The 24,704-nt window shown below is 40.7% G+C and overlaps 1 protein-coding gene across 4 annotated transcripts; it reads left to right on the top strand.

The window, feature by feature from the left end:
• Positions 1 to 14,262: 14,262 nt before the first annotated feature.
• On the top strand, positions 14,263 to 18,531 carry LOC125291070. Of its 4 annotated transcripts, none has more exons than XM_048237600.1 (10): positions 14,263 to 14,429; positions 14,638 to 14,711; positions 15,280 to 15,398; positions 15,500 to 15,884; positions 15,969 to 16,186; positions 16,395 to 16,526; positions 16,821 to 17,038; positions 17,136 to 17,289; positions 17,361 to 17,470; positions 18,074 to 18,531. In XM_048237600.1, exons 5-10 carry the CDS (start codon positions 16,129 to 16,131, stop codon positions 18,383 to 18,385), a joined length of 984 nt encoding a protein of 327 aa, XP_048093557.1. In that variant the 5' UTR covers positions 14,263 to 14,429; positions 14,638 to 14,711; positions 15,280 to 15,398; positions 15,500 to 15,884; positions 15,969 to 16,128; the 3' UTR covers positions 18,386 to 18,531. The 4 variants fall into 4 exon arrangements, with proteins under 4 accessions (XP_048093557.1, XP_048093558.1, XP_048093556.1 ...); XM_048237601.1 differs by having other exon boundaries at positions 15,280 to 15,647; positions 15,773 to 15,884; XM_048237599.1 differs by having other exon boundaries at positions 15,280 to 15,884.
• The last annotated feature ends 6,173 nt before the right edge of the window (positions 18,532 to 24,704 follow it).

Here is a 24,704-nt window from a genome sequence, read left to right as displayed (position 1 = left end):
AAAGAGAGCTGGAGGAAGAAGTGCGAGAAATCTCTTAAGATCACATGCAGATTACCCTCTGCATGTGATCTTAGGAGATTTCTCGCACTTCTTCCTCTCTCTCCCTCTCTCTCTCTCTCTCTCTCTCTCACACACACACACACACACACACACTCTCCCTGCCCCCCTCTAGCAAATCTTATTACTGCTGATAGCGACACAGTGGTGCTGAATTAGGGAATCCTAATTCCTTCTTTAATGAGACACAACATTTTTTGTCTCTGATGATTGAAGACGCGAGCGTTAATTATTTCAGGATCGCTCGATGAATGCAGTGCAGTCGAGCGCCTCCCCTCGTCTTCATTACGTAGATGAAGCCAGGCGGTGGGGAATCACGTCAGGTTACTAGATCAGATTGACACCCGTGGCGGTAGCTAAGGGATTTCACTGGCTGGGGTGACACGCCATATTGTGTTCACCACAGCATAAGGCCCAGTGGAACCAGAGAGAACAGAATTAAGGTGAAGTGAGTCATTTTCTATGACAAAAGACAAAAAAGCATCTGGACATCAGAGTCAAATGTTGTTCAATTTTGTCTAAAATAGAGCTTTTGTTTGATGTGCTGTCCAAATGTAGTCTGTCCTTTTTTCCATTTCTTTCTGAATGGAACTCTTTTTCCTCCACTGGCTGCATCTATCCCTTTTCCTTTTGTCTGTTAGCCATTTCTCTTAGTCTCGTCTCTCGCTATAAAGACTCTTAATCATTCTAATCACTCCCTTAACTTCTCTTTCATGACAAATCTCACTGATTACCCACAACTCAATCCAAATCCGAAGACTATGCAAAACCTGGAAATGGCTCAAGCGCATCCCCTTGGTACACTGTTTGTTTTTCCGCAAGTCATGACAATTAGTGTCAGTCTATGCCAATATAATTAATGGTGTTCTTGTTGTTGATGTTTATTTTTTATTATTATTTCATCACTGTTATTGTGAAAATATAGCTCATTAAACACATAGCAGAAACCAAACTCTTCTGGCCTTGGTGGGGTGAGGAAATGTTAACATATAATGGAACAGGTCACATTCTCAAATCAAAAATAATCTTGGAGTTGCTAAAAGCATGTGCTACCATAAAAGGCACTGCCTCTGTAGAAAAGGTTATGCCCGAAATTTCTATGATTGACATTTAGTTGCGCCTCTGCCATTGGCTGACACCTAAGTGCCTTCACCACTCGAGCTCAGTGACCTCGATCTTCTTAGCAATCAACCACTGCACCTGCCTCTATCTGCCAACCCCACACTGTTGTGAATGTGTGTGTGCTCTGGAATTGCATTAAGCGCCACATTCCACCATCACACAACACACACACATACACGCACACACCAACCCTTCCCATCCTAAACCAGTGGAGACTGACGAGCCCGTTTTATATCGATTTAATCATCTCAAATTGGGCCGCCACTTCAGAGGGCCTTTAGCTATTATGGTGTGGAATATTGATCAGGGTATTTGGGGTAATTCCGCTGATTATGTTACTCCACTGCAAGCCTGGTGACAGGTGAGCCTTTTCTCCCTTGGAGAGCTATGAAATCCAACGCCTGTCTCCACATCAAGCTAAGTGGATTAATTACCAGGCGGTGGCAATCAGCACAAGATGTAAACAGAGATTTTAAAGGAGAATCAAATGGCAGCCTCTTGTCCCCTGTCACAACTGACACACACTGACTAAATCGCATAATAATCTTTAATCTTCTTTTCCTCTTACACATGCTTACAAACACAGCGGTTATGTAAATGGTGCAATGGATAAATTGCATGGAGGGTTTGTTTTGACAAATTCCATGTGGAATTGAGAAGCCATAATTAGTGTCCTCCATTGGTCCAGACTACATCACTACATCAATATAATGTTGACAGTAGGCTACTCCACGTTTGTCATCCTATCTGTCCATCTCTGAACTCTCAAGGGGAGACATCGTAAAAGCTCATTCAGCATCTTTTATCGTAATGGTATTACATTTATTTAAGGTCACAGATAAGTGCAGCCAGCATCCATTTCTGTGGGATGGGCTGTGATCTAGTTGTCTCCTCTTACATCACATCTGCTATTGCCTCCTCAAAGTCAGTGTCATACAGTATACCCTACTGTTCAGCTATGGAAATGTACGTTCCTATTACCAGGACATTCTTAGAACTCTTACAGTATATGCATCCATTTGTCTTATGTGATTGGTCCGTTTCAAGCCTCGTCCAACAGCAGGGGATAGTTTAGGAAGAACAGTGTCCTTGTCCTGTGTTCCTTCAGCGGTAGTCTGGTCCAGAGATGGGACCCAGGCTTCTCTCCTCCACTGGAGTGGAGATGAATATCACAAGTAACACTTGAGTGAGAGAGCTCCATGGAGACAGCGTATGGCAGAATAATCCTGGAGTTTTAACTGAGCACAGTGGAACGTGGCAAACGGCGAGGCAGATTCGATCTGCTGGGCAAGGCCCCCTGGGAGGGAACAAGGCCATCACAAGCAACATTCCAGTTCGGCTTTGCAATCACAGAGATGAATGGGCTTTGATGCAAATTTGATGAGGAATGCAGTCAATTTATTGCTTTGTGATTTCTGAAAAAGTGGGTTTCAGCTGAGCATATCTGTTTTATTTCCAGTCAGGGGCGCAGGAGGCACGGGGGACGTGGGGGATATGTCCCACCCAGTGCTGAAGAGATGGCCGTCGTCCCCCTCACTTTTGATAAGGAAAAAAAAGCCTTATATGTACGCTAAATAAGGTAAGCATAACATTTTCGGTTTGGTTTGGGATCTAATTTACTTTTGGACTGTTTGATTATATTGCTAAATGTTGGGACTGATGGGCTGGGACCTGAGATATTTGATGGTTCACTGTTATGTTTCATGCAGTTGAAAAAGTGTCGGGATTTCCACCGCTGTTTATTGCGAGACAAGGCAGCCATTCATTGAATAGGGGTTGTGCTGTAATAGAAACCTTTTTGCGTAGCCAAGTAGCTTAAATTGAGTTATTGTTTAATTATGCATGATTTAGTAGGCCTAGGCTACTTTTTATTAAATTTGTAGGCTGGAATGCCTTGAGTCACGCAACAATTGTGTTTAAATGTAGTAGGCTTCAGCCTCTGGCAATTAGCTCGAAAGGGGCGGCAAGACAATGAGCTTGAGAACGTGTGTTGGAGACCCATGGTAGGAAAACGACTTTATTAATCCAACCAACAATATAATAAAATATTAAGAAGAGGTGTTATTTCATTGACTTAAATCGAAGCAATGTCTTCTAGTGCTGGTGGACTGATGGCAATTTTGGTATGGTATAGGCAAAAATGGGAACCTGCCTTTATTTGTCCGGCTATAAATAGAATCAATCCCGGGCATAATTTGAGGATTTATGGTAGCCTATCTCCTGCTCAACATGACATTAGCTGTTATGTTTATTGATAACAAACTCAACTAGCCTACTGATCAACTCGTTTTCACTAGCCTAACTATAAAATACAAGTCTATAGGCCTACCCAAAGTTTTTGTTCTAAGACATTTATTTCAAACATAATTTCAAGACACAAATTGGATACTTCAGTTACCTTGGTGCATAAATCCCAGAGTATAGGCTACCACACCCCAGAGTGATGGGCCTTTCTTTGGCGTTCAGTGTGGGGGTATAAACAAGCTGAGAATTTAGCGGTGTCCGTCTGCCTGTCACAGACATGGGGAGCTCTTTGAAGCTTGGGATAATGTGGTACAGTTACTACAGCAACAGTATTTTATTTTACTTCTTATGTAATATTTTTTTTTTCAATTTCATAAATGCTTTGTTTAAATGCTGTTGGAACAAATAGTAGTTGATTATTTACAAATATAAGTTGATTACTTTCTGCTGCAATTTTCTGTGTGTTCTGGACTGGTAACTTGTTAAGCCAACATGTTCTAACATTGCATAAATATTAACTGCAGACACATAGTGGAGAGTTGATTTGGTTTATACCAGACAATTTAGGTACTGTAGGCCTAACTAGGCTATTTGATCATGTAGTCTATGTTTGGATCATATTGATGATTCATTCATGGCTTCATAAAATATCAACATCATGTTGCTTTTAGAGTATTCTACCATTGGCCCAAGTAAAATAAATCTAAAAAAAACAAATAAAAGTAGAATTGCACATAGCAAGGAGCTGGTCTGAGGGCAGATCTGGCGTTGTGCTCATCTCACAGTTTTGACAATTTTAATCAAAAAATATTTTGAAAACAATCAATGGTATTATCTTTAATATTCTGGCAAGTTTAAAATATGATGGTGAAAGTGGGCCAGAGGTGGCGATCCGATATCTGGAAATCTGATCTCACTATGGGTTTGTGCTCACAATTTGGTCCCCCTCACTTTCAAAATATCTCCTGCGCCCCTGTTTCCAGTGTATCCAAGTATGTTTTTTTTTTTTTTAAATAATAAAATCAGAGAACTGTCTGGATATTTTTTGTCAAACCCTGTTTATGAGACTGTGACAAGGCCTTGTTCAAAAGCAACCCAAGCTGTCGCGGCTGGCTGGTTGACAGGACGCCGTTGAGAGGGCTGCTTTGAAAATGTGAATGGCTGTTTGAATAGAGAGCTCAATACGAGGCACAAACCCCTTTCTGACAATAACAATGTATTTGACGCAGCCAGACGGAATCATCGGTCCAGCTGAATCTCATCATGTCTCCACTTCCGCCCATCACCATTAATAAAAGCGCCTTTTCTCTCGGCGTGCGACTCCATCAATAACAGCCACTTCTCACTTGCACACGGTGCGGCGATTCACCCCTCTTATTTATGCCAAGCTATCTGGGATAGGCGTGGTGCGGGGTGATGGGAGTGTGTGTGTGTGTGTGTGTGTGGGGATTTAGCAGGAGGGGGCTCATAATAACAGAAGGAATGGTCTGACTGGAATTAATTAATTTTATTCCAGCCTCTGTGCCCCGATCTCTCAGCTCACCCCTCCCCTCCTCCCTCACTCCTTATTGGTAAAGAAAAGAATGAGCCTCTCCCACTTCCTCTGATAGAAACAAGCAGAGGCGTCTTGTCAGCACATCTGAGATGCCAGCAGAGCTGTCAGACGTCAATAAACCTCTGCTCACTCATTGGGAATCTCTCTCTCTCTCTCTCTCTTTCTCTCTCATGTTGTATAAGCGAAAAATCAGCAGCTAAGAGGAGATGATTTATCTTGTAGTGGTCACAGGAATGGACTTGAGAAGAGAGAAAAACGCCTAATGAGCTGCAATTACAAAAGTCAATTCCCCTCACTGCTTTCAACACACTTGTAGGTAGTTCACACACACACAAACACACACGCACACATACGCACGCACATACGCTCACACACAAACAAGCACGCACGCATATCTCTTTAGTTTGAACTTGAGCTCTGTCAAATGTTCTGAAAAGGGCACATGCCCTTAGCCTGGCTAACGTAAGACCTCATCTCATTGAGATGGTGTCTGGGAACTACAAGTTCATTTTCTCGTATTTGAAACGTGTTTTTTTGGGTGCTACGAATGTCTATCAAATGTGTCTGTACGTAACTCATAACTGCTTCGGTGTGTCGTCATGGTCTTGCTGCCCCCCCTCCGTTCTGTGATTGGTTCCTTCGTTGAGGTGAAAACGAAGTCCATGGAATCCAGGCTGCCTAGCAGCGTGAATAAAATTGCGCGCAAGGCAGCATGAGAAAACCCAAGCTAACATGCCCTGTGAACTTCCATGCGTTTACAAACGTATCTTACTGTAATACATACCAAAGAATTTCATTATCATGTTTTATTCATTTCATAGTAGTTCAATACTCCACAAAACAAAGAAAGTTCAAGACCACAGAACCTTGTACCTTGCTACTTCTGTATTTTAACCCAGAGCACTTTCAATTCAGACAAGAGTAAACAAGACACAGAGGATCTAACCACTTGCCTGACAGGAACGTTAAAAATGTGGAAGATGGAGGGGAAGTGGACAGAGGAAAAGACCAGCAGCGGTGAAACCCATCAGATAGACAGGACAGTGCAGGGCCCATTCAGAGTCTGATGTCCATCATGCCTGCTGTCCACTAAAACCACATCCTCTCAGGGAAGGAATGATGAGTTGATGTGTAGTTTGTAGGGGTGGCTGACCCCATGCTCAATCACTTTACACCCATGCTGAATCTAGGAAAAGAAGATAGGTGAGTTCATCTCCAGCGAAGTCAGCTCTAGAACATTATAAGCTGAGTGATGAGAAAGGACTCCATTTCCTCAAATCAAAATGAACTATAGCTGATAGACAGTGTAGGACGGCAATAGCCACATCTGTTTATGGGAGAATTTCCCACAATGCTTGGCAGTAGTCTGTGCAAGGCCAATATTTTGGGCCAAAACAGCCAAATGGCCATCCCCATCTCAAACAAAGAACAATCTTCACTACACAGGACACCAGGTCTAACTAATTATCATAGGTTCAGTGAAAACTGGATGACCTCTGAAATCTCCATGAAATGTTGTGAATATAAAACACATTCATGTTTGGTCTTAAATTAATACTTGTAATGTGGGCAACAGTCTGATCATAGTTTCATTATAATCTAATGTATTTGTGCATAGTTGTAGACTAAGAACACTATAGTATGTACTGTGTGTGAACCTCACACCTATGTTTTCACACCAAATGACCAATGAACTGCAGGCCAGTTGGGAGGGTCTTGCATATTCAGATAATCTTTGGGATAAAGAAGTGTTGCCTTTTGAGATAAGGGCTCTTATTATGACCGCCGTGCAGCGAAGCGGCATAGGTTTAGTCAGATTTTTTTTTTCGTCAAGGATTCCCGGGACACTGTAAAACCGGGGTACACGAAACTTGGTGGGCATGTAACCCCACATGGATAGCATGGAACCTCCTTTTTTCGTTTTGATCTGTAGCCCCCCCGCTGGACTAGACCCCCCGAAAGGAGGGTAGGGCAGACACAGTTTTCTGTGAATATCGAGAACCGTAGGGTTTAGGAGGACCATTTTTTTTTGTATGTTGATTTGTATGTTTTGTATGAGGGCCATGTCAACCCATTCCATAACCACTCATTTCATGTATAGCGGCACCTAGTTAAACACAAAAAAAGTAAAATTTCATGTATAGCGGCACCTAGTTAAACACAAAAAAGTAAAAATGAGGTGTTGTAATCGCAGGTATCTCTGACCTAACATAGTCAAACCTGCACGAAATTGGAAGTGTAGGATCATTATGACACCCTCTGAATGCACGCCAAGTTTTGTGGAATTCCGTTCATGGGGGGCCGCACAATAAATTAATTTATGTTACTATACACCAACTGGCCTGTAGGTGGCCGGAGACCACCTCCATTTCTGTGAATATCTCGAGAACCGTAGGGCCTAGGAGGTCCACCTTTTTTTTGTATGTTGGTCTTAAGGGGGCATGTCAACCTATCCCATTACCACTTATTTCATGTATAGCGCCACCTAGTTAAAAATTAAAAAGCAAAACATTAGGTGTTTTCATCACAATATCTCTGGCTGACATGGTCAAAACTGCATGAAATTGAAAGTGTAGGATCAATATGACACCCTCCGATTGCATGCCAAGTTTCGTGGACTTTCGTTCATGGGGGACCTTACAATAAAATAAATTATGTGTACATTTAGTGACCGTACACCAACAAGGATTCCCAGGACACTGAAAGACCGGGGTACACGAAACTTGGTGGGCATGTAACCCCACATGGATAGCATGGAACCATCGCTTTTCGTTTTGATCTGTAGCCCCCCCGCTGGACTGGACCCCCCGAAAGGAGGGTAGGGCAGACACAGTTTTCTGTTATTATCTTGAGAACCGTAGGGCCTAGGATGACCAATTTTGTGCGTATGTTTGCCTCCAGGGGTCATGTAACCCCATTCCATATGCACACATGTGCATAAACAGATACACACGCACACACATACATTCACAGTAATCCTACGTATGACACATACTCACACAGTAGATATATATACGCATGCATGCACATGCACACACACAGGCACATAAACAGGCAAACACACAAGCACATGCACATGCACACACACACATAAACATAAACATGTACACGCACACATGCACACAATTCAAGAATTTCTCAGAATTATGAACAGGCAAGATGGGGGTGGGGTTGTATAAAATGAATTTTACATGTGAAATCTATGAACTAATCATGTTTTGGTACTTGTTGTCTAGCAGATACCAGTGAGAATTGAGTGTGCACAATGCAATTTAGTGATAGAATCAAATATGCCTTTCAGCAAGATTTATTTTTGTGGAAAAAATGTGCTGGACTGGGCGGCGGTCATATTTTGTACCGCTCTGCGGTACATCTAGTTCTTCTGATGTGCTGTTGGGGGAAGATCACGCTGACCTCTCAGCCTCTCTTCTCTTTACTCTTGGCTTCTCTAATGCTGAGCTCTCAGCCTTTCTCTCTCTGTCTCTATCTCTTTGTCTCTCTCTCTCTGGGGTTTGTTATTTTCTTTATTTTGATAAATTGTTTTATCTGGTTTAAATCACATTCTAACTTGTTAACTTGTTAGTTTTACATTTAAGTTTGTTATTTGGTTAAGCTTACTTTGTTCCTTTGTTACAGTATGTTTACCTACCTGAGTTTTACTTACATTAAATAAGTGATATTGGTTACATTTACCTTTAAGCTTAATGGTTTAATAAACTGTTCATTCACCACATATCTCTCATCTCGTATGCCATACCATACTGATAAACTTGGTAATGATTCGAGATCGAGTTCTTCCTTTTATGGAGTCAGATTAATCGTGGTTTCTCGTAACATTACCATTACTTCACTAGTCTATCCTATTGTTCATTCACGTGCAAACCTGTGCGCGGAGCCATTCTTATCCTCGTGAGGAGCGCTTTGTGCCGTCTCTCTCCCCTTACATCTGTATTTGCCACTCTGCCAATGACAGTGAACTGTTTTGATATATTCAACACCAAATATCAACAATGACAGTGACATGCATATACATGAGTCAGTACACATGTAGTGTCCCTACATAGGAATGCTCTCACACTGAACTCAAAGAAGCACATAAACAAGCACACACTGGAGCGCATAGAGGCCCTTTGTAGAGACCAGCCTTTGATCTTTGGCGGCGTTGTGCTTTCATTCTGTGTCCCATGTATAATTTATGATAGAGAGGATGAATGAGAGAGAGAGAGACTATTGAGAAGCAAACAGAAAAGTGCACTCACTCCAAAAGCTACATCATTACCTGGTGCCCGCTGGTCCGCAAGACCGTACAAATGCTAGCCTGCACCTGGATCATGAAAGCATAGCCAGAAAAACATATTCTGCCAGGCCACTCAGTGTGTTCAAATGTCATGCCAGTAATAATCCATAGTAATATGCCAGACAGTGGTAGTAATGTTGTAATGCCGTAAGCACAACAAACAACTAACAATTTGGAAAAGAATTAAGAAAACATAACAGGTTTGTTGGGCATCCACAACATATTGTTTGATTTTTCAGATTCTCAGTAGGACTGTGCTAAAAGCTAACATCTTCTACTGATATTTTATTACTTAGACTGAAGTTTAGGACTGACAATTGAAACTGCCGAAGGTCATATAAATATATGGAATGCAGATAGGCCCTGCATCCTGTAGGAGTCTCTCCTTTTACTCACTTGCCACCTTGAAATATTACTTGAACTGAGTATAGCAAAGTGTCCCGAGGTAAAGAGAGAAAGAGAGAAAGAGAGAGAGAGAGGAGAGAGACGGAGGGAGACAGAGACGTTTTCAGCCATGGAGAAGATGAATAATGTAGGCGGTATGCGTGGTAAGCATGTTTCCCTCCTCAACAACACAACTTCCCTTTGATAGCTCACTCTGTCAACAGCACTGGCCTACTCTCGGTGCTCCCCCTCCTCCACCGATAAAAGAGAAGAGGAGATGAGAGAGAAAGAGAAAAGAAGGAAAGAAAGAAAGAGAGTATAGACAGACAGCAGAACAGATAGGGGATCAAAGGGTAAGAGACCAAGGGAGGGAAGGAGACCCTGCGATAAAAGAGTAGCTCAACATGCTCCATGAGAACATTTGGCCTAGCAGTGCCATTGCCCCAGGCCTGAAAAAAAAAAAGATTAGTTAATTTATAGTTAGTTATATGTTTGCCCTGGCTATAATCCTCTATTAAGACACCCTATAGATGTTCTCAGCTTTTCTGTACTTCTGTTGACTGTTAAGATCAAATATCAACAATCTCTCACCAAAATCGAGCACTGAACATTTTGAAGGAACTGCTAGACTGGGTTGCTGTCGACCTGTGAGCCAAATTATTTCATACAGTCAACCCCAAACAGATGGGGCATAATGCTACATTTTGTCAATGCCTACCTCCCCTCTCTTTGCAAAAGTAGTCTAACATTTTGGCAAAGGTAGCAGAGGCTAAATGTATGTAATTTTAGTGATGGGGATTTCAGGTCCCAATCGGCTTTCATCACTTCTGGCTTTTCCAATTCAGCCCAATTTAGCAAACCTTTGAGTTATGATTACCCTTAACCCTTAAGGATTGGGTCTGTCTGTGTGTGTGTGAGAGAAACCTTTCAGAAATTCAGGGGGAACAAATCACTCACTATTTTTTGAACATTAATTTAGACCATACTTAGGGGAGACCGGGGCTGGTTGGAACACTTTTCACTCTCGGTTATATTTCTCCGTCTTACAATGCGTTGAAATGGTCAAATTGTGATTAACTGAAAGCTTGGGATCTCAGCTACAAAATGTATACATTCAAATGATCCCTTGTTTGAGTTATTTATGATTAAAGTGGTGTTGTGCATGTGTGCCAACCTGCCCCATGCATGGGGTTGGTTGGCACATGTAGTCGGGGTTGGTTGGAACACCTATGTTCTAGTCCTTTGCAGTACTCCTTTTGGTTTTGTTTGAAGTGCTCATCTATATCACTGCCTGTAGGGCTTTGCTGATGTCTTTCCTGTGTGTTTTTCTTCAGTAGGGCCCACCGTCAAGACCAATTTGGTCCCTACCGATTTTTTTTTAACTTCAAATGTTTAAAAATGTCTGAAATGCTTCCAAATGTAAAACTATGTTCAGTAATTACAATAACAATGTTAAAATAAAGATTGATGATGTTTTTATGCATAAAATACAAAAGTTTATAGATTTGTCACTAAAAAATAGCCATAGGGAATGTATGTGCCAACCAACCCCAAAATCAGTGTGCCAACCAACCTGCCCGCCCACATTAGGTCAAACTTTTTGCACAAATGCTGTTAGCCTGCTAATATCAGACTGTCACCTCAGGTTTTCAAACTTCATTTTAAATTATAGATGAGTCCCCTAGCAATCAATTATAATCAATATTTTTTTTTATATCCCTAACTATTACCCTTCTAGGATGTACTTAGTGGGAGGTGCATATTCTAAGTTTTGACACTACAAAATTAAAAAGTTGTTCTCACCCAAGGGTTAATGACCTGGAGACCAGTTACATACGTGAGTTTACGCTACTCAATAAGGCCGTCAGTTTAGTGTTGGAATTTTGTTGCAGCTCCCTCTAGTAGCCTGGATATTAACAGTGTTTCAACCTGCCCCTGTTCCAACCAGCCCCGGTCTCCCCTATATAATAATATATACATTAATTTAATATATAATTAAAATATATGAATCCATTTTAAACACATTACAGGAACACAACATTTTGGGAAATTAGCTGATTCGCCATCTCCCCCAGAGTTAGATTAGATGATACATACTCGTCTCTGTATGCAGTAACTCGTGTTTGGAACCAACTAGCCTATACTCCTAAAAGTGACAAAGAAACTCCAACATTTTCTTGTTTACACTGCAAATTATTTTATTCTTATCAAGATAAAAAAAACTTAGATTTAGAAGTGTTAGATAATTTATCTTGTTTTAAGAGTGAATTTCTTATTTTAAGTGTTCAACTTTACACTATAATCTTAAATCAAGCACAACCTTATCTTTTTTGTCTCAAATAGGCATGAAATCTTAAAATGAGGTAAATAACTGTTAAAATAAGATCTTTTACATCTCTCCCCCAATTTCTCATCAAAATTAAGCTTGTTTTAAGATTCAGTAACAAACTCAAGTTGCTTGATTCAAGAGTCACACAAAAAGCACCTGAAAGAAACAGAATGTATTATTGCTCTGACTTCAAGTATGTTCAGACAATGTTACCTCATCTTAAAATGAGTTAAATAACTGTTAAAATAAGATCTTTTACATCTCTCCCCCAAATTCTCATCAAAATAAAGCTTGTTTTAAGATTCAGTAACAAACTCAAGTTGCTTATTCAAGAGTCACACAAAAAGCATCTGAAAGAAATAGAGTTTATTATTGCTCTGACTTCAAGTATGTTCAGACAATATCAAGATAAATTAAACAGCCTTCACCACAACTCACCATACAGTGCATGGAATTGTTACATATTTCAATTTCATCTGTGTACAATAGTATTTGCAATGCATTTAACCTTTGAGAATATAATAGAGATTTAAAAAGGGCTCCATCAGTAAAATCATACAAGAATCCCTCATTTCTTTGTGGTACAGTGGTTAACATGGTGAAGATTCTTGGATTAGTCAGTAAGTAACTTCTTAAGACTTTGAATGAGTGGTACATAGTAAAAACTTTTGCCTCTTAAGGCCATGACTCTTGAAAGACCACCCTTTACCCAACAAATCTTCTGGGATACTACAACTTCCTCTGGGTTGACTGGATTGATTAGTTCCCGGATGGTTTTATTCTGTCCATGCTGTGGTTGAGAAAGGATCCATGAACGCATCAAACGTAGCCAAAGCCTCACCTTGGAGCTGAGCAGTTGTGTCTGGATTCTCTTCAAACACCCTTCTGATCATCTCCCTTAGCGTGTCAATGAGAACAGCTTGGTACTGTTTTACCTGAGATGACACTCTGCGTCTCTGGGAAAATATTTAATTATATAAATATAAAAATATTGAAATTAATTATTATTTATAAATATTGTTTCAAAGAATTATTCACAAATATGATATTAATAGTACCATTAAAGCATTTGCCCATCAAGACAAATTTACCTGTGACAAGTGGCCCTGTTCCCGGACACTGATGGCGAATGTTGCTGGTTCTGGATGTCACAGCAACAGCTTCTTCCTTTAGAAAATGAGTAGTACATTTTTAAGAGTGAATAGATGGACACAGTCAAAGTTGTTATTGATTTTAAATGGATTTTTTGAGAAGACACGCGAGAGGAGAAAACTTAACTTAATTTTAATCCCACATTCGCTTCACTGGTCTGAGACCTGCAGCTCTATCATCTAAGGTAAGGAAATGTTATTTATTTATTTATTTATTTATTCATTCATTTTTTTAATGTATATTCCTGTGTGCAAAGAGCACATAATTAATTTCTCGGATTGTATTGCAATTATCGTTGCCTGCTTTAACTTGTATAGCATTCACAGGAGACAATAATATGAAAGAGAAAGTGTGCATCATATAGGATACTCATGCATGATTAACGTGCACACTCGCAGTGTGGACATAAGGCCACCCTTTAAATATATCGTTATATGTAGGACAAAAATATTAAAATACTTAACACAAGTCAGCATCACACAGAGAGAAACCTACTTGGCATGATAAGCCCTCAAAGGTAAAAATAAATTGAATTGTGGAAACTTACGGACTCAAGGCGGCCGTCAGCGTCAGGCTGCGGTGACAGTTCAGTTAGAGAGGCATCAGGTGGGACAGCCTAGGTGCTGGCCGCTGCAGGAGTGCTACAGCTGGCAAATACTGAAACACCAAATGTTTCCTGTCCCAAAGACCGAGAAGAAGGCGTACTCCATCCACTTGTTGGGCATCCAGTCCTCAAATAGCCTAGGCTACTGAAGGTGCGTCCGCGATTAATGTGATTAATGATTAATGTTAGAGTTGAAAACTCTAAAGTCCTGTTCACATCTGTCAATACCACAGTAAACCCAAAAAGTCCGGGCTGGGACTGTGACTTACATTAATGTGGCTAAGGACTACTTTAAGACTTAAAGCAACAAAGACGAAACATATAGTAAAAGCACAGAATGTAAAAGTAAAGTAAAAGACAGAAACATATCCTCCACCACCATGACGCACCCTCGTTGTCGCGGGCTAATGACCTTGAGGTGGATGGCGAAGGGGGGCACTCACGCAATCATTTGTTATTATTTTAACAATACATTTCTCCAATTATAAATGTGACTTAATTAATTTTATGATGGTAAATGTTTGGTTTTACTAATATTTTACTAACAAGTTCATGTTTACATCCGATAATTTCAGCGCATCCTCTAACGGTCCCACCTCAATGACGTCAGTGATCTCGGTTCGCTTGAGGAACTGAAAGAGTTGGGTGCGATACATTTGAAGAAGTGCAAGAACAGCGGCTCAAGGTCAGTAAACTTTATTGAAGTGGTAAATATTACTTGTCAAAATCATATTGGTTGTTGTGGCAGTATTACAAAATCTGCCAAGAAGCAGAAGAAGAACATGCGTTGTCCTTATGTCGGTATGCTTAGCAAGCTAGCTAATTGTTAGCTTATGTGCACTTTTACGCTAGCCGCTAGCTAACGAGCTCTGTTTGCCTATGGGTTTTCCTAGGTAGTTAATGCTTCAGGGAGCTGATGAATCTAGGATGGATACTTTTGACGATGCCACTCTATAGCTGTTGGAGGGTAAGTCATGAATAAAGTTTATATCTGATGTATTGATGCTATTTATAGCGTGTACATTATTAATAACTGAATACCTCATTTGAAATCTGCTTGCTGGGGTTTTCCTCAACCTTCATTTGCTAAACGAATTTAAAATATGCTTAGGATGAAACATTTTAAGTAAGAGTCAGAATTCTAAAGCAAAATATATGATTGCGAAATAGAAATCCCACAATTTAAAAGCACGCGGTCTGCAGTGTCCCGCAGGCGGGAAGGTTACCCTTCCCCCCAACCCCCCAACATTGTAAATCATCCGCCATTCATCAGATTGTTATGTAGCATAGTGATTATACCTCATTTGAAAGCTTGGACTCTTGGGAATCAATACATGCCAATGTAAAATATGTGGAGTGTTTTTACAATGTCAGGTTAATCTAACTATGCCTCAATTAAATTTAACCAAAAATGCCCTCTGTCTCTGTTGCTTCACTACCTTCTAGCTGCAGTGTATAGCCTTACAAAATAAATTGATTGGTTCTGTAGCTTACTGTAGCTTTATCTAAAGACAGATATTTGTCATATCTCACAGCTGCCAGTGTTGATGAGGAGGCTTTGAAAGGCCTTAGCCGGGATGACCTGAGGGATCTTTTTCCTGGCCCAGAGAATTTCCTCAAAAGAAAGAAACTTTGGAATTTCATCAGTGAAAATGTAAACGCAAATTGGAATGAGTTAAAATTAGTAAAGAATGAATTGTACCATATTTTAATGGTTCAAATGCATTTCGTTTTCATCCTACACGATCCTAATAGTGTGAAAATACAACGGACCAAGATGCCAACAGTTGTGCCATGCCACCATGCCAGCCTCAAACCTCAACCCCCATATCTTCTGAGAAAAAAAATGAAAATGCCAGACCCTCCAGAGTATGTGGTGTACACTGATTCAGAGTTAGACATGGTGCGTAGTCAATACTTTGCACTGCTCTGCAATGGAAAGAAAAAAAATTACAAAATGTCCAAGGAGCTATGTTGCAGACTTGTAAGGAACACAATAACCAGTATGGTTGCTATCCTGTGTGCTAGTCCCATGGTGAAAGAAGTCAGATACCCGTCAAAATTGGAAATGAGAGCCATGTCACAGAAGATTATAGACTATTACCCAATGTTACGGGATGATGATCCAAACATGCCATATGTAAGTATTATTTTTTATCTAAACCAAAACTGTGGGCAGGTCAGCAACAAGACAAACAACGTATCTAACATTCTTTCACCACAGCTGACCATCTACACCAAAATGTACAAGCGACTCCAAAATATGAGATCCCCACGGAAGAGGCAAGGCTCTGTACCACAAAGAGGAGTGGCAAAGACGGCTCTCTTCAGTGCAGACAACTAAGACATAGAGACGGATTGGACAGACACAAGCAACTCGAGTGATGATACCGTACTACTTGAGAGCAAGTGATGACTTTAGCGAGGACAACTCCAGTGCAGGTGTGCAAATTTGGGCAAAAAACGAAGGGGTGCTGTCATACAACTTGTTTTTTGTCTAAAAATTGTCTAATCATGTAATGAAACTATAGTTGTCCGTATTTGTCGAGCCAGAGTTCATGGCTAGGCATGCACTGTGTTTATCTGCCTGTTTTGCTTGTTATCATGCTTTTAATTGTGTTGAGATTTTTTTCATTATTTCCCAAAAAAGCATCCCCAGCACAACGACCCCCCTCTGTGCCAAGGAAGCCAAAGACCAAAACCCTGCCATCCGCATCATCCTCAGGCTCCTCACTTGGGACTGTGATCGCTTCACCAACCATGCCTGCAAAGGATGATGTTGGTAAGCCCACCTCAGCACACCTCTCAGCCTGTTATCCATGATGATGGCTTTCAGAGTGGCAAATCAGAGTCTAAACTGTTGGAGATTCAATTTAAATTTCCTTAGATTGTGGATGTTACACTTTTTTCAGACAACTCCCATTGTTTATATATAACAACATAAAATCATTGTATTGACCTTATTTCAATTAAGTTCATTGATTTGGGTGTTACAAGGGAAGTAGACCGACCTGCATAATAATGCAATAAAGTTGTGTTTACATTGAAATGTCTACTCTGTTTTTTGCCATTTCAGTCGGCCAGGACAGTCTGAAGATGCAGGCTAGGCACTACAAAACCTTGAGCAACATGTACAATAAGCCAAATGCAAAACCCAATCAAAGCGATGTTGCTCAAGTTTTGGACCTTGAGTTTAAGGCCAGACGGGCTTTCATTGATGCAGATGTTACAAGGGAAGAAGACCGACCTGCAAAAATCTTTGAGGCATATCCATGCTTTAGAGATGTTCGAAATGTATGATTTTTTTTTTTCAATACTTGCACTTGAATTACTGTCTATCCATCTGTGCTCTAAATGGCCGATGGTTTAATAACTGTGCACAATGTTTTAGGCAATGGATGAGCTGCGGCGCATAGTAGGTGGCACCAACAGCAGCTACATCGAGGAAGTGAAAGGAAGATGGGCAGACTTTTGTGCCAAGGTGCAGTTCTATGGTGTGTGGAAGAAAGCCCTGAAACCCCCTTTTCCATTGGATGTCCGTGGAGGTAAGTTGCTGTTCCATATGCAAATGTATTGTGATTTATACCATATTCAGACCAATCTTTCTATTCTATAGTGGAGTTCATGCTCGCCCTCTTCAATGCACTCCCATCCCTTTTCCCCTCACCAACTTCACCACCAAAGAAGCTTGGGAATAGCTGTGAGGCACTTCTTCATGTCCTGAAGGTAAGAACATTTTTGTCTTGATTCCTTACTGTCTCTTATTTTTCTCACATTGTTGTGCATGTTCAAATAACAATACACCGATATGACCTACTTCACATATGATACAAATAACAATACACCGATATGACCAAGTTCACAATCACAGATATGACCTACTTTTTCCAAAAAGGGGAAAACATAAGTGCCTCTTGTGTCCCTCAAATGGTGTTCACAGAAATGAATACCAAGACATGTTTCAAAACCTTTGATTAATTAATCCATTCATTCATTCCAGAAACATTAAAAATATACCACCTTGCATCAGCTTGTATCAGTTTTTAATCCATCCTAAATTCCTACACCTTGATCTGTCAAACAAATGTTTTTTAAACACGTCCCCCCGTCCCATTTTGAAGTAATTCATGCTTATTTCTTCCAGGGTGCAAATAAATCAGTATTTTTTGTCAGTGTTTTTAATAATGACTATTTTAAGAGTGCTGAAGTCATTGGTTGAAACCTGATCATTTAATCTAAAATGATTTTTATAATGAACATACACCTGACTTTTAATACATTTGAATGTCTTCTCACTCTCTACACATTGTTCTTTTTATTCTGTTCCAGTCAGGCGAAGACCCTACCCTGTACCTGGAGAAGCGTCCTCTCTCCTCCCCAGTTCTGCTTTCTGATGGATCAACCATCATCGTGGCTGTGGGTAACGTACCTGTGACCACCCTCCCTCAGGAAAATTTCTCAGACGGGATGTTGGTGTTAATGGCATATTACTACACTTTGCACTTAAGATATCCGAAATGTGTTGCTACTCTCCTGTCAGTTATTCAAACAGAGGTAATTGGTGACACAATCCACGATCAAGATGCCACTAGTTCTTACAAGAAAGCAATGGCTGATTGGAAGTCTTTCATTGAGAAGTAGCTGAGTATTTTGTCATGTCAGTTCTTTTTATTGTTAGCTGTGCCAACAATAGTTTTGTGTGTGTTGCGCAAGCTTATACAGTGTCACTGAGGTATTACTTCATTGAGGCCTGTATTTCAAAGGATATGTTAAATAAAAAAAACATAACGGAGAGGGCTGAGAATTTTTTTTTTATGGAAAAGTATTCAAATGTCTATAGCAACCTTGACTTGCTGACGTTAAATAAATGTTGTCTTATAAGCCATTCTGGTTATTTCTGTACCATTATTCTAACAATAAGGACAGGCTTTAGATTTTAAGGTTTAAAGATGCAGTAAACCTTGTTTCAAGATAAACCAGCTTGCATTAAGACAGAGCTTAGTCATTCTTCACTAATACTGAGTATTTTCTTCTAAATTTGATATATTTATTTTACTAATCTTAAGCTTAATTTGCTAAAAGTAAGTAAACAAAATATGTAATTGCTTATATTTAGTATATTTCACTTATTTTGAGGCTGTAAAAAGTTTAAATTTAAGTAATCTAATCTTAAAACCAGCATTTTATGCTTACATTTAGTATATTTAACTCATTCTGAGGCTGTAAAAAGTTTACATTTAAGTAATCTAGACTTAAAACCAGCATTTTATGCTTATATTTTAGTATATTTCACTTATTTTGAGGCTGTAAAAAGATTACATTTAAGTAATCTCATTTTACAACCAGCATTTTATGCTTATATTTAGTATATTTCACTTAATTTGGGGCTGTATAAAGTACAATTATAAGTAATCTGATCTTAAATCCAGCATTTTCAGCTTATGTTAAGCCTTCCAAATACCTCTGTAGACATGCTTATTTCTAGATTTAATTATCTTAATTCAAGAAATCTTGTCAAGTGAAATTATCTTGCTGCATGGACAGATAATTTCACTTGTTTTGGGTACATTTTACCTCAAATCTAGTGTTTTTATCTTGTTTTCAGACACCCCTTTTTTGCAGTGTACATACTATGACTAGTATAATTACAATGTATCAATGTAAAAAAAGTAACAGAATATCAATGTAAAAAGCATATACATACTTGGAACTATTTTCATTCAGGCGAAGCCCTGCTAGTTTCTACTAGGGTTGCCAACTTTCTGATATGAAAATAAGGAACGGGGGGGGTTTCGATAATACACTTCAGTAAGTACACCGGCATCCACTTCAGTTAGTGGGGGTATTGAAATTATGTATGTATTATTGTACTAAATAGTGCATCATTTTACAAAATTGTGAGCTATTATTTACTAAAATACGCACATAATATACTACATTCTATAGCCACTAGCCTACTCATTTTCTATCTGGTGCAAAACAAGAATCATTTCGATGCAAAAACACTTGATAAAGAAATAACTATTTGTAGCCTATTATACTCAAACCAAATAACTCTGAAAACTGAACTGGCGGATATGCTGTCATAGAAAAAAATATATTGAACATCACAAGCAGCTCCAGAAGCTCTGAATTTGGTGAAGCTTTATTTTATTTCTTGCTTTTTTTTTGGCTATTCTGCAGCAAGTAGGCTAGCCTATTTGTCTATCTTGCACAGATGCACTGTAAAACTCATGACAAGACATGTCATCTCACGCTACGCTATCAGCGTAATATACGTGACTCGCAGTGGCTCAAACGAAAAGTGCATTCTCTGTTGGGATAGTGATGACAGACAAACTGAGAGGGATAAATGACAGCAGCAAAGTTTCCCTTTATTTCATACAAATCGTGTATTTTTCGTTCATAGTCTAACTTATAATACTGATCTGTCATGGATTTGCACGAGTTGATTCTCAATAATACGGAACAAAATGCGTTCCGTATCAGTTCAATACGGAACACATCTTTTTCCTTGCAAATACGGGACGATTCCGTATTTTACGGAACGGTTGGCAACCCTAGTTTCTACCCACCTCAATGAGCTATGCTATGCTAGGCTAACGGTGGGTGCGTCAGACTGAATTAATGCACACAGAGACGAGAAGGGTATGTATTATCTTATCTAATTCTGGGGGAGACGGCAAATGAGCTAATTTCCCAATGTTGTGGTTTTCCTATAAGTACACATCAATGCTTCTTGAACTTAAATTACAATCACCTTGCATTTAGAAGTGCTTGCATCTGACATTTATTCAGTATAATGATTGCATGTGGAAGATTACAAGTAACATCTTTCTCAATTTTGTCTAGGGTTGCATTTAACGCAAGATGGCCTCATATGGTAAGCAACTGCCTGTTTTGATTTGATACACATTTGCTTTAAGTACAAGTCAGAAACCTGAGAAATTACAAGAGCATCATTTGGCTATGATACTGAACATACGCCAAAATGCAGCTTCAGCTGGAGTGAGAAAGCAGATCCATACAACCAGGAACAGAGAGGCTGACATGACACACTACCTTTTTTACAGATGGGCAAATGCTTTGGCACAAGAATTATCCATGGAAACTGGTGTTGATTGTTGATTGCACTGACAGTGCCAAGGACATTGCATGAAGTCAACGTCTACAGGCAGTTCTTAAGAAGAAAACAACATTGAACAGAGCAGAACTGCGAGATAAACTTGCCAAGGAACACAGAGAAGCATGATGAATATTGGCCCATTCTTTGGAGTTAATGATAAACATTTAAACTTGTTTACAGATGTCCAGCTCATTTGCCATGGACATGGAATAGAACTAACTTTGCTGTCCATGAAACATGGAGGTAAGCATGCGATTCTGTGGGGCTGCAAGGGGCCACAAAAGTAGGACCGATGATATCAGTGTCAAGGTGGATGCAGTCTTGTAACCCAAATGCTGAATGTAAAGATGAATCCCAAGTTGACTTTCAGGATGATTGCCAAGGAGAGGAATTTTTTGAAACAACAAGGATCACAAACTACTGGATCAAAAAAAAAGAGAAAATGAGGCGTCAGGAGAAGAAGTGGAGATACAAGCCCTCAGTTCCATCGATTGTGATGGGAAACGTGAACTCACTGGCTAATAAGACTGACGAACTGGATGCCCTGGTAAGAAACCAGAAGTTGTACAGGGAATGTAGTTTGTTATGATTTACGGAGACGTGGCTAATAAGCCATATCCCCACTTCTAACGTTGAGCTGCCCAGCTTCAGTGTAGCTCTGTTTGGACAGAGACTGTAAACTTTCTGGCAAAAAAAAAGGGAGGTGGACTGGTGCTGTACATTAACAATAGATGGTGCAATCCCGGACATGTTACAGTGAAGGAGACTGTATGCTGTAAGGATGTGGAGTTATTAGCGGTTAGTCTCCGTCCGTACTACTGTACATGCCGAGGGGGTTCTCGCACGCAATTGCTGTCTGTGTTTACGTTCCACCTCGAGCTCTCCCGGATACAGCGTATGACGTCATCCACTCCACAATCGCAAGGCTTCAAACCCAACACACTGACGCCTTTTTGTGATCTCTGGCGACTTCAATCACATAACACTGGATTCCACACTCACAAATTTCTACCAGTATGTTGACTGCCCTAATAGGAAAAACAGGACAATAGACCTCATGTATGCAAACGTGAGGGATGCATACAGCGCAAACCCCCATCCCCCACTGGGAAAGTCAGACCACAACCTCATTCATCTCCAACCAATGTACAAGCCCAAAGTACAGAGGCTACCAGTTGCCACACGCACCTTCAGGAAGTGGACACCTGAAGCGGATGAGGCTCTGAGAGACTGCTTCGAGTGCACTGACTGGAGTGTGACTTAGAGGAGTTCACACAGTGCACAACTGACTACCTGAACTTCTGCATGGACATTGTTGTTCCCACCAGAACTGTATGCTGCTTTCCCAACAACAAGCCTTGGATAACCAGCAATGTCAAGACCCTTTTTAACAGGAAAAAGATGGCGTTCAGAGAGGGGGACATGGCAGAGCTGAGGCGCGTGCAAGGGGAACTCAAATTCAAGCTGAAGGAGGACTACAGAAGGAAGGTGGAACAGAAGTTGCAGGAAAACAACTTGAAGGAGGCATGGGACGGCATGAAGATTATCACTGGCATGAAGAAGAACAGCAGCTCTGTGGAGGGGGACCTGGACAGGGCGAACCAGTTGAACCACTTCTACAACAGGTTTGACTGCCCTGCTCCAGCTCCAATGGCGGTGGTCTGTCCGCCATCCCCCTGCCCCCACCCCCCACCCCCTCAATACCAGTGCAACACTCACCTCCATCACATGCTATCGTACCCCCACCATCACTGGATTTTGCACCCCTCCCCCACATGGCGATCACAAACAATGAGGTGACAACGACCTCAGTCAACAGCCATCAGACACACAGATCCCAGATGCACCCCTCCCCCTCCCCTCACCATTACAACAGATCAAGTGACTGAAAGAAAGTGGGCGTGGACGATGCCATCACTTATCTTCTACACAGGACACATTCCCACCTAGACAAGGGGAAAAGTCCTGTGAGAATCATGTTCTTTGATTTCTCAAGTGCTTTTAACACCATCCAACCCCTCAGATTGGGAGACAAGCTCTTGCAGATGGGTGTGGACGCTCACCTGGTAACCTGGATTACAGATTACCTGACCGAGCGACCACAGTTCATCAGACTGAAGAACTGTCTCTCTGACACTGTGATCAACAGCACCGGAGCGCCACAGGGAACTGTGCTCTCTCCAGTCCTGTTCACCCTGTACACATCTGACTTCTGCTACAACACCAAGTCATGCCACATGCAGAAGTTTTCTGATGATACTGCAATTGTGGGGTGTATCAGGAATGGGCAGGAGGAGGAGTACAGGAGCCTGGTGGAGGACTTTGTGCAATGGTGCAAACTCAATCATCTTCAACTCAACACTTCAAAGACCAAGGAGATGGTGGTGGATTTCCGCATTGCTACCAGTCCACATTGATGGGGTCAATGTGGAGGTGGTAAGCACCTACAAGTATCTGGGTCTTCACCTGGACAATAAACTGGACTGGTCAGCCAACACTGATGCACTCTACAAGAAAGGGCAGAGCAGGCTGTACTTCCTGAGGAGGCTGCGGTCCTTCAATGTGTGCAGCAAGCTCCTCAGGATGTTCTACCAGTCTGTTGTTGCCAGCGTCCTCTTCTATGCAGTGGTATGCTGCGAATTGACATGCTGGTAAGGAAAGCTGGCTCTGTAGTGGGAGCTGAACTGGAGTGCATCACTTCACTATCTGACAAAAGGACCCCGAACAAACTGATCAACATCTTGGACAATGAGTGCCAACCACTCCACAGCACTATTGTTAAGCAGAAGAGCCTGATCAGCTGGAGACTTCGCTCACTGCCTTGCACAACAGACAGACTGAGAAAGTCATTTGTCCCCAGGGCCATTGAACTGTTCAATGCTTCACTTAAGGGAAGAGGAGAGATAGACTATGCAGAGAAGTCTGTCTGCCTCTTCACCCCCCTCCATGTTTGGATACTGTCTGTCCACTAGCCACTTTTACCACTGTCTTTCTGCCTCACTGTTTGCGTGCTATATTAGCACATTAGCACATATGCATAACCCCTCCCTCCATGCCACAGCCGAACTGTGGCCACACTTATACCTTTTCTTGAAATAGTTAAATATATAGATATAGACTTTATTTCTGCATTGTTGCACTGTTGGACTTACTCCACCATGACCGTTTGCACTATCACCATGACACTCATTCACACAGAGCACCTTACCTTACCTTACTATGCACAGAGAATCACTACCTCAGTCCCTGCCTCAGTCATTGCAAGCGCCTCTGATTGATTAATCACCACTATGTGGATACTGTTTATAGAATTGATTTAGATTAAGTGTTAGTTAGTATAATTTGTATTTTAGTATATTTAGTATATTCTGTATCTTCTACTGTCCTTATTGCTTAGTTGTGTTTTTATATTATATACTTTAATTACTTGTTCTGCTGTTGAAGAATGTGTATGTGTTGTCTGTATGCTGCTGAGACCTTGAATTTCCCCTGGGGATTAATAAAGTATCTATCTATCTATCTGTCTGTCTGTCTGTCTGTCTGATGACCAAGCCAGGCACGACCCCGCAGGCTCCAATCCAGTAGAACACTTCCAAAGCAACTTAATGTGGAAGAACAAATGAACAGCTGATAAGAAAGAAAACATCTCTAGATCTGTGCATGACTGATGTCATCAATGCCCAAAAAACTGCTTTCAAATCAGACGAGAGGTGACAATGTAATGAATGAAATTTCAGTAATGAAGTGAAGTAAGATGTGAGATCCGCTCTAGCAAATGTTTGGGCATTTTGAGGACATTTTTAAAAACTCATCTTTTTACATTGCATCTAACTA

Source organism: Alosa alosa, chromosome 2, assembly GCF_017589495.1.
Source record: "Alosa alosa isolate M-15738 ecotype Scorff River chromosome 2, AALO_Geno_1.1, whole genome shotgun sequence".
Classification (NCBI taxonomy): domain Eukaryota; kingdom Metazoa; phylum Chordata; class Actinopteri; order Clupeiformes; family Clupeidae; genus Alosa; species Alosa alosa.
The sequence above is the reverse complement of the archived record's forward strand: the minus strand, read 5'-3'. Positions and strand labels throughout refer to the sequence as shown.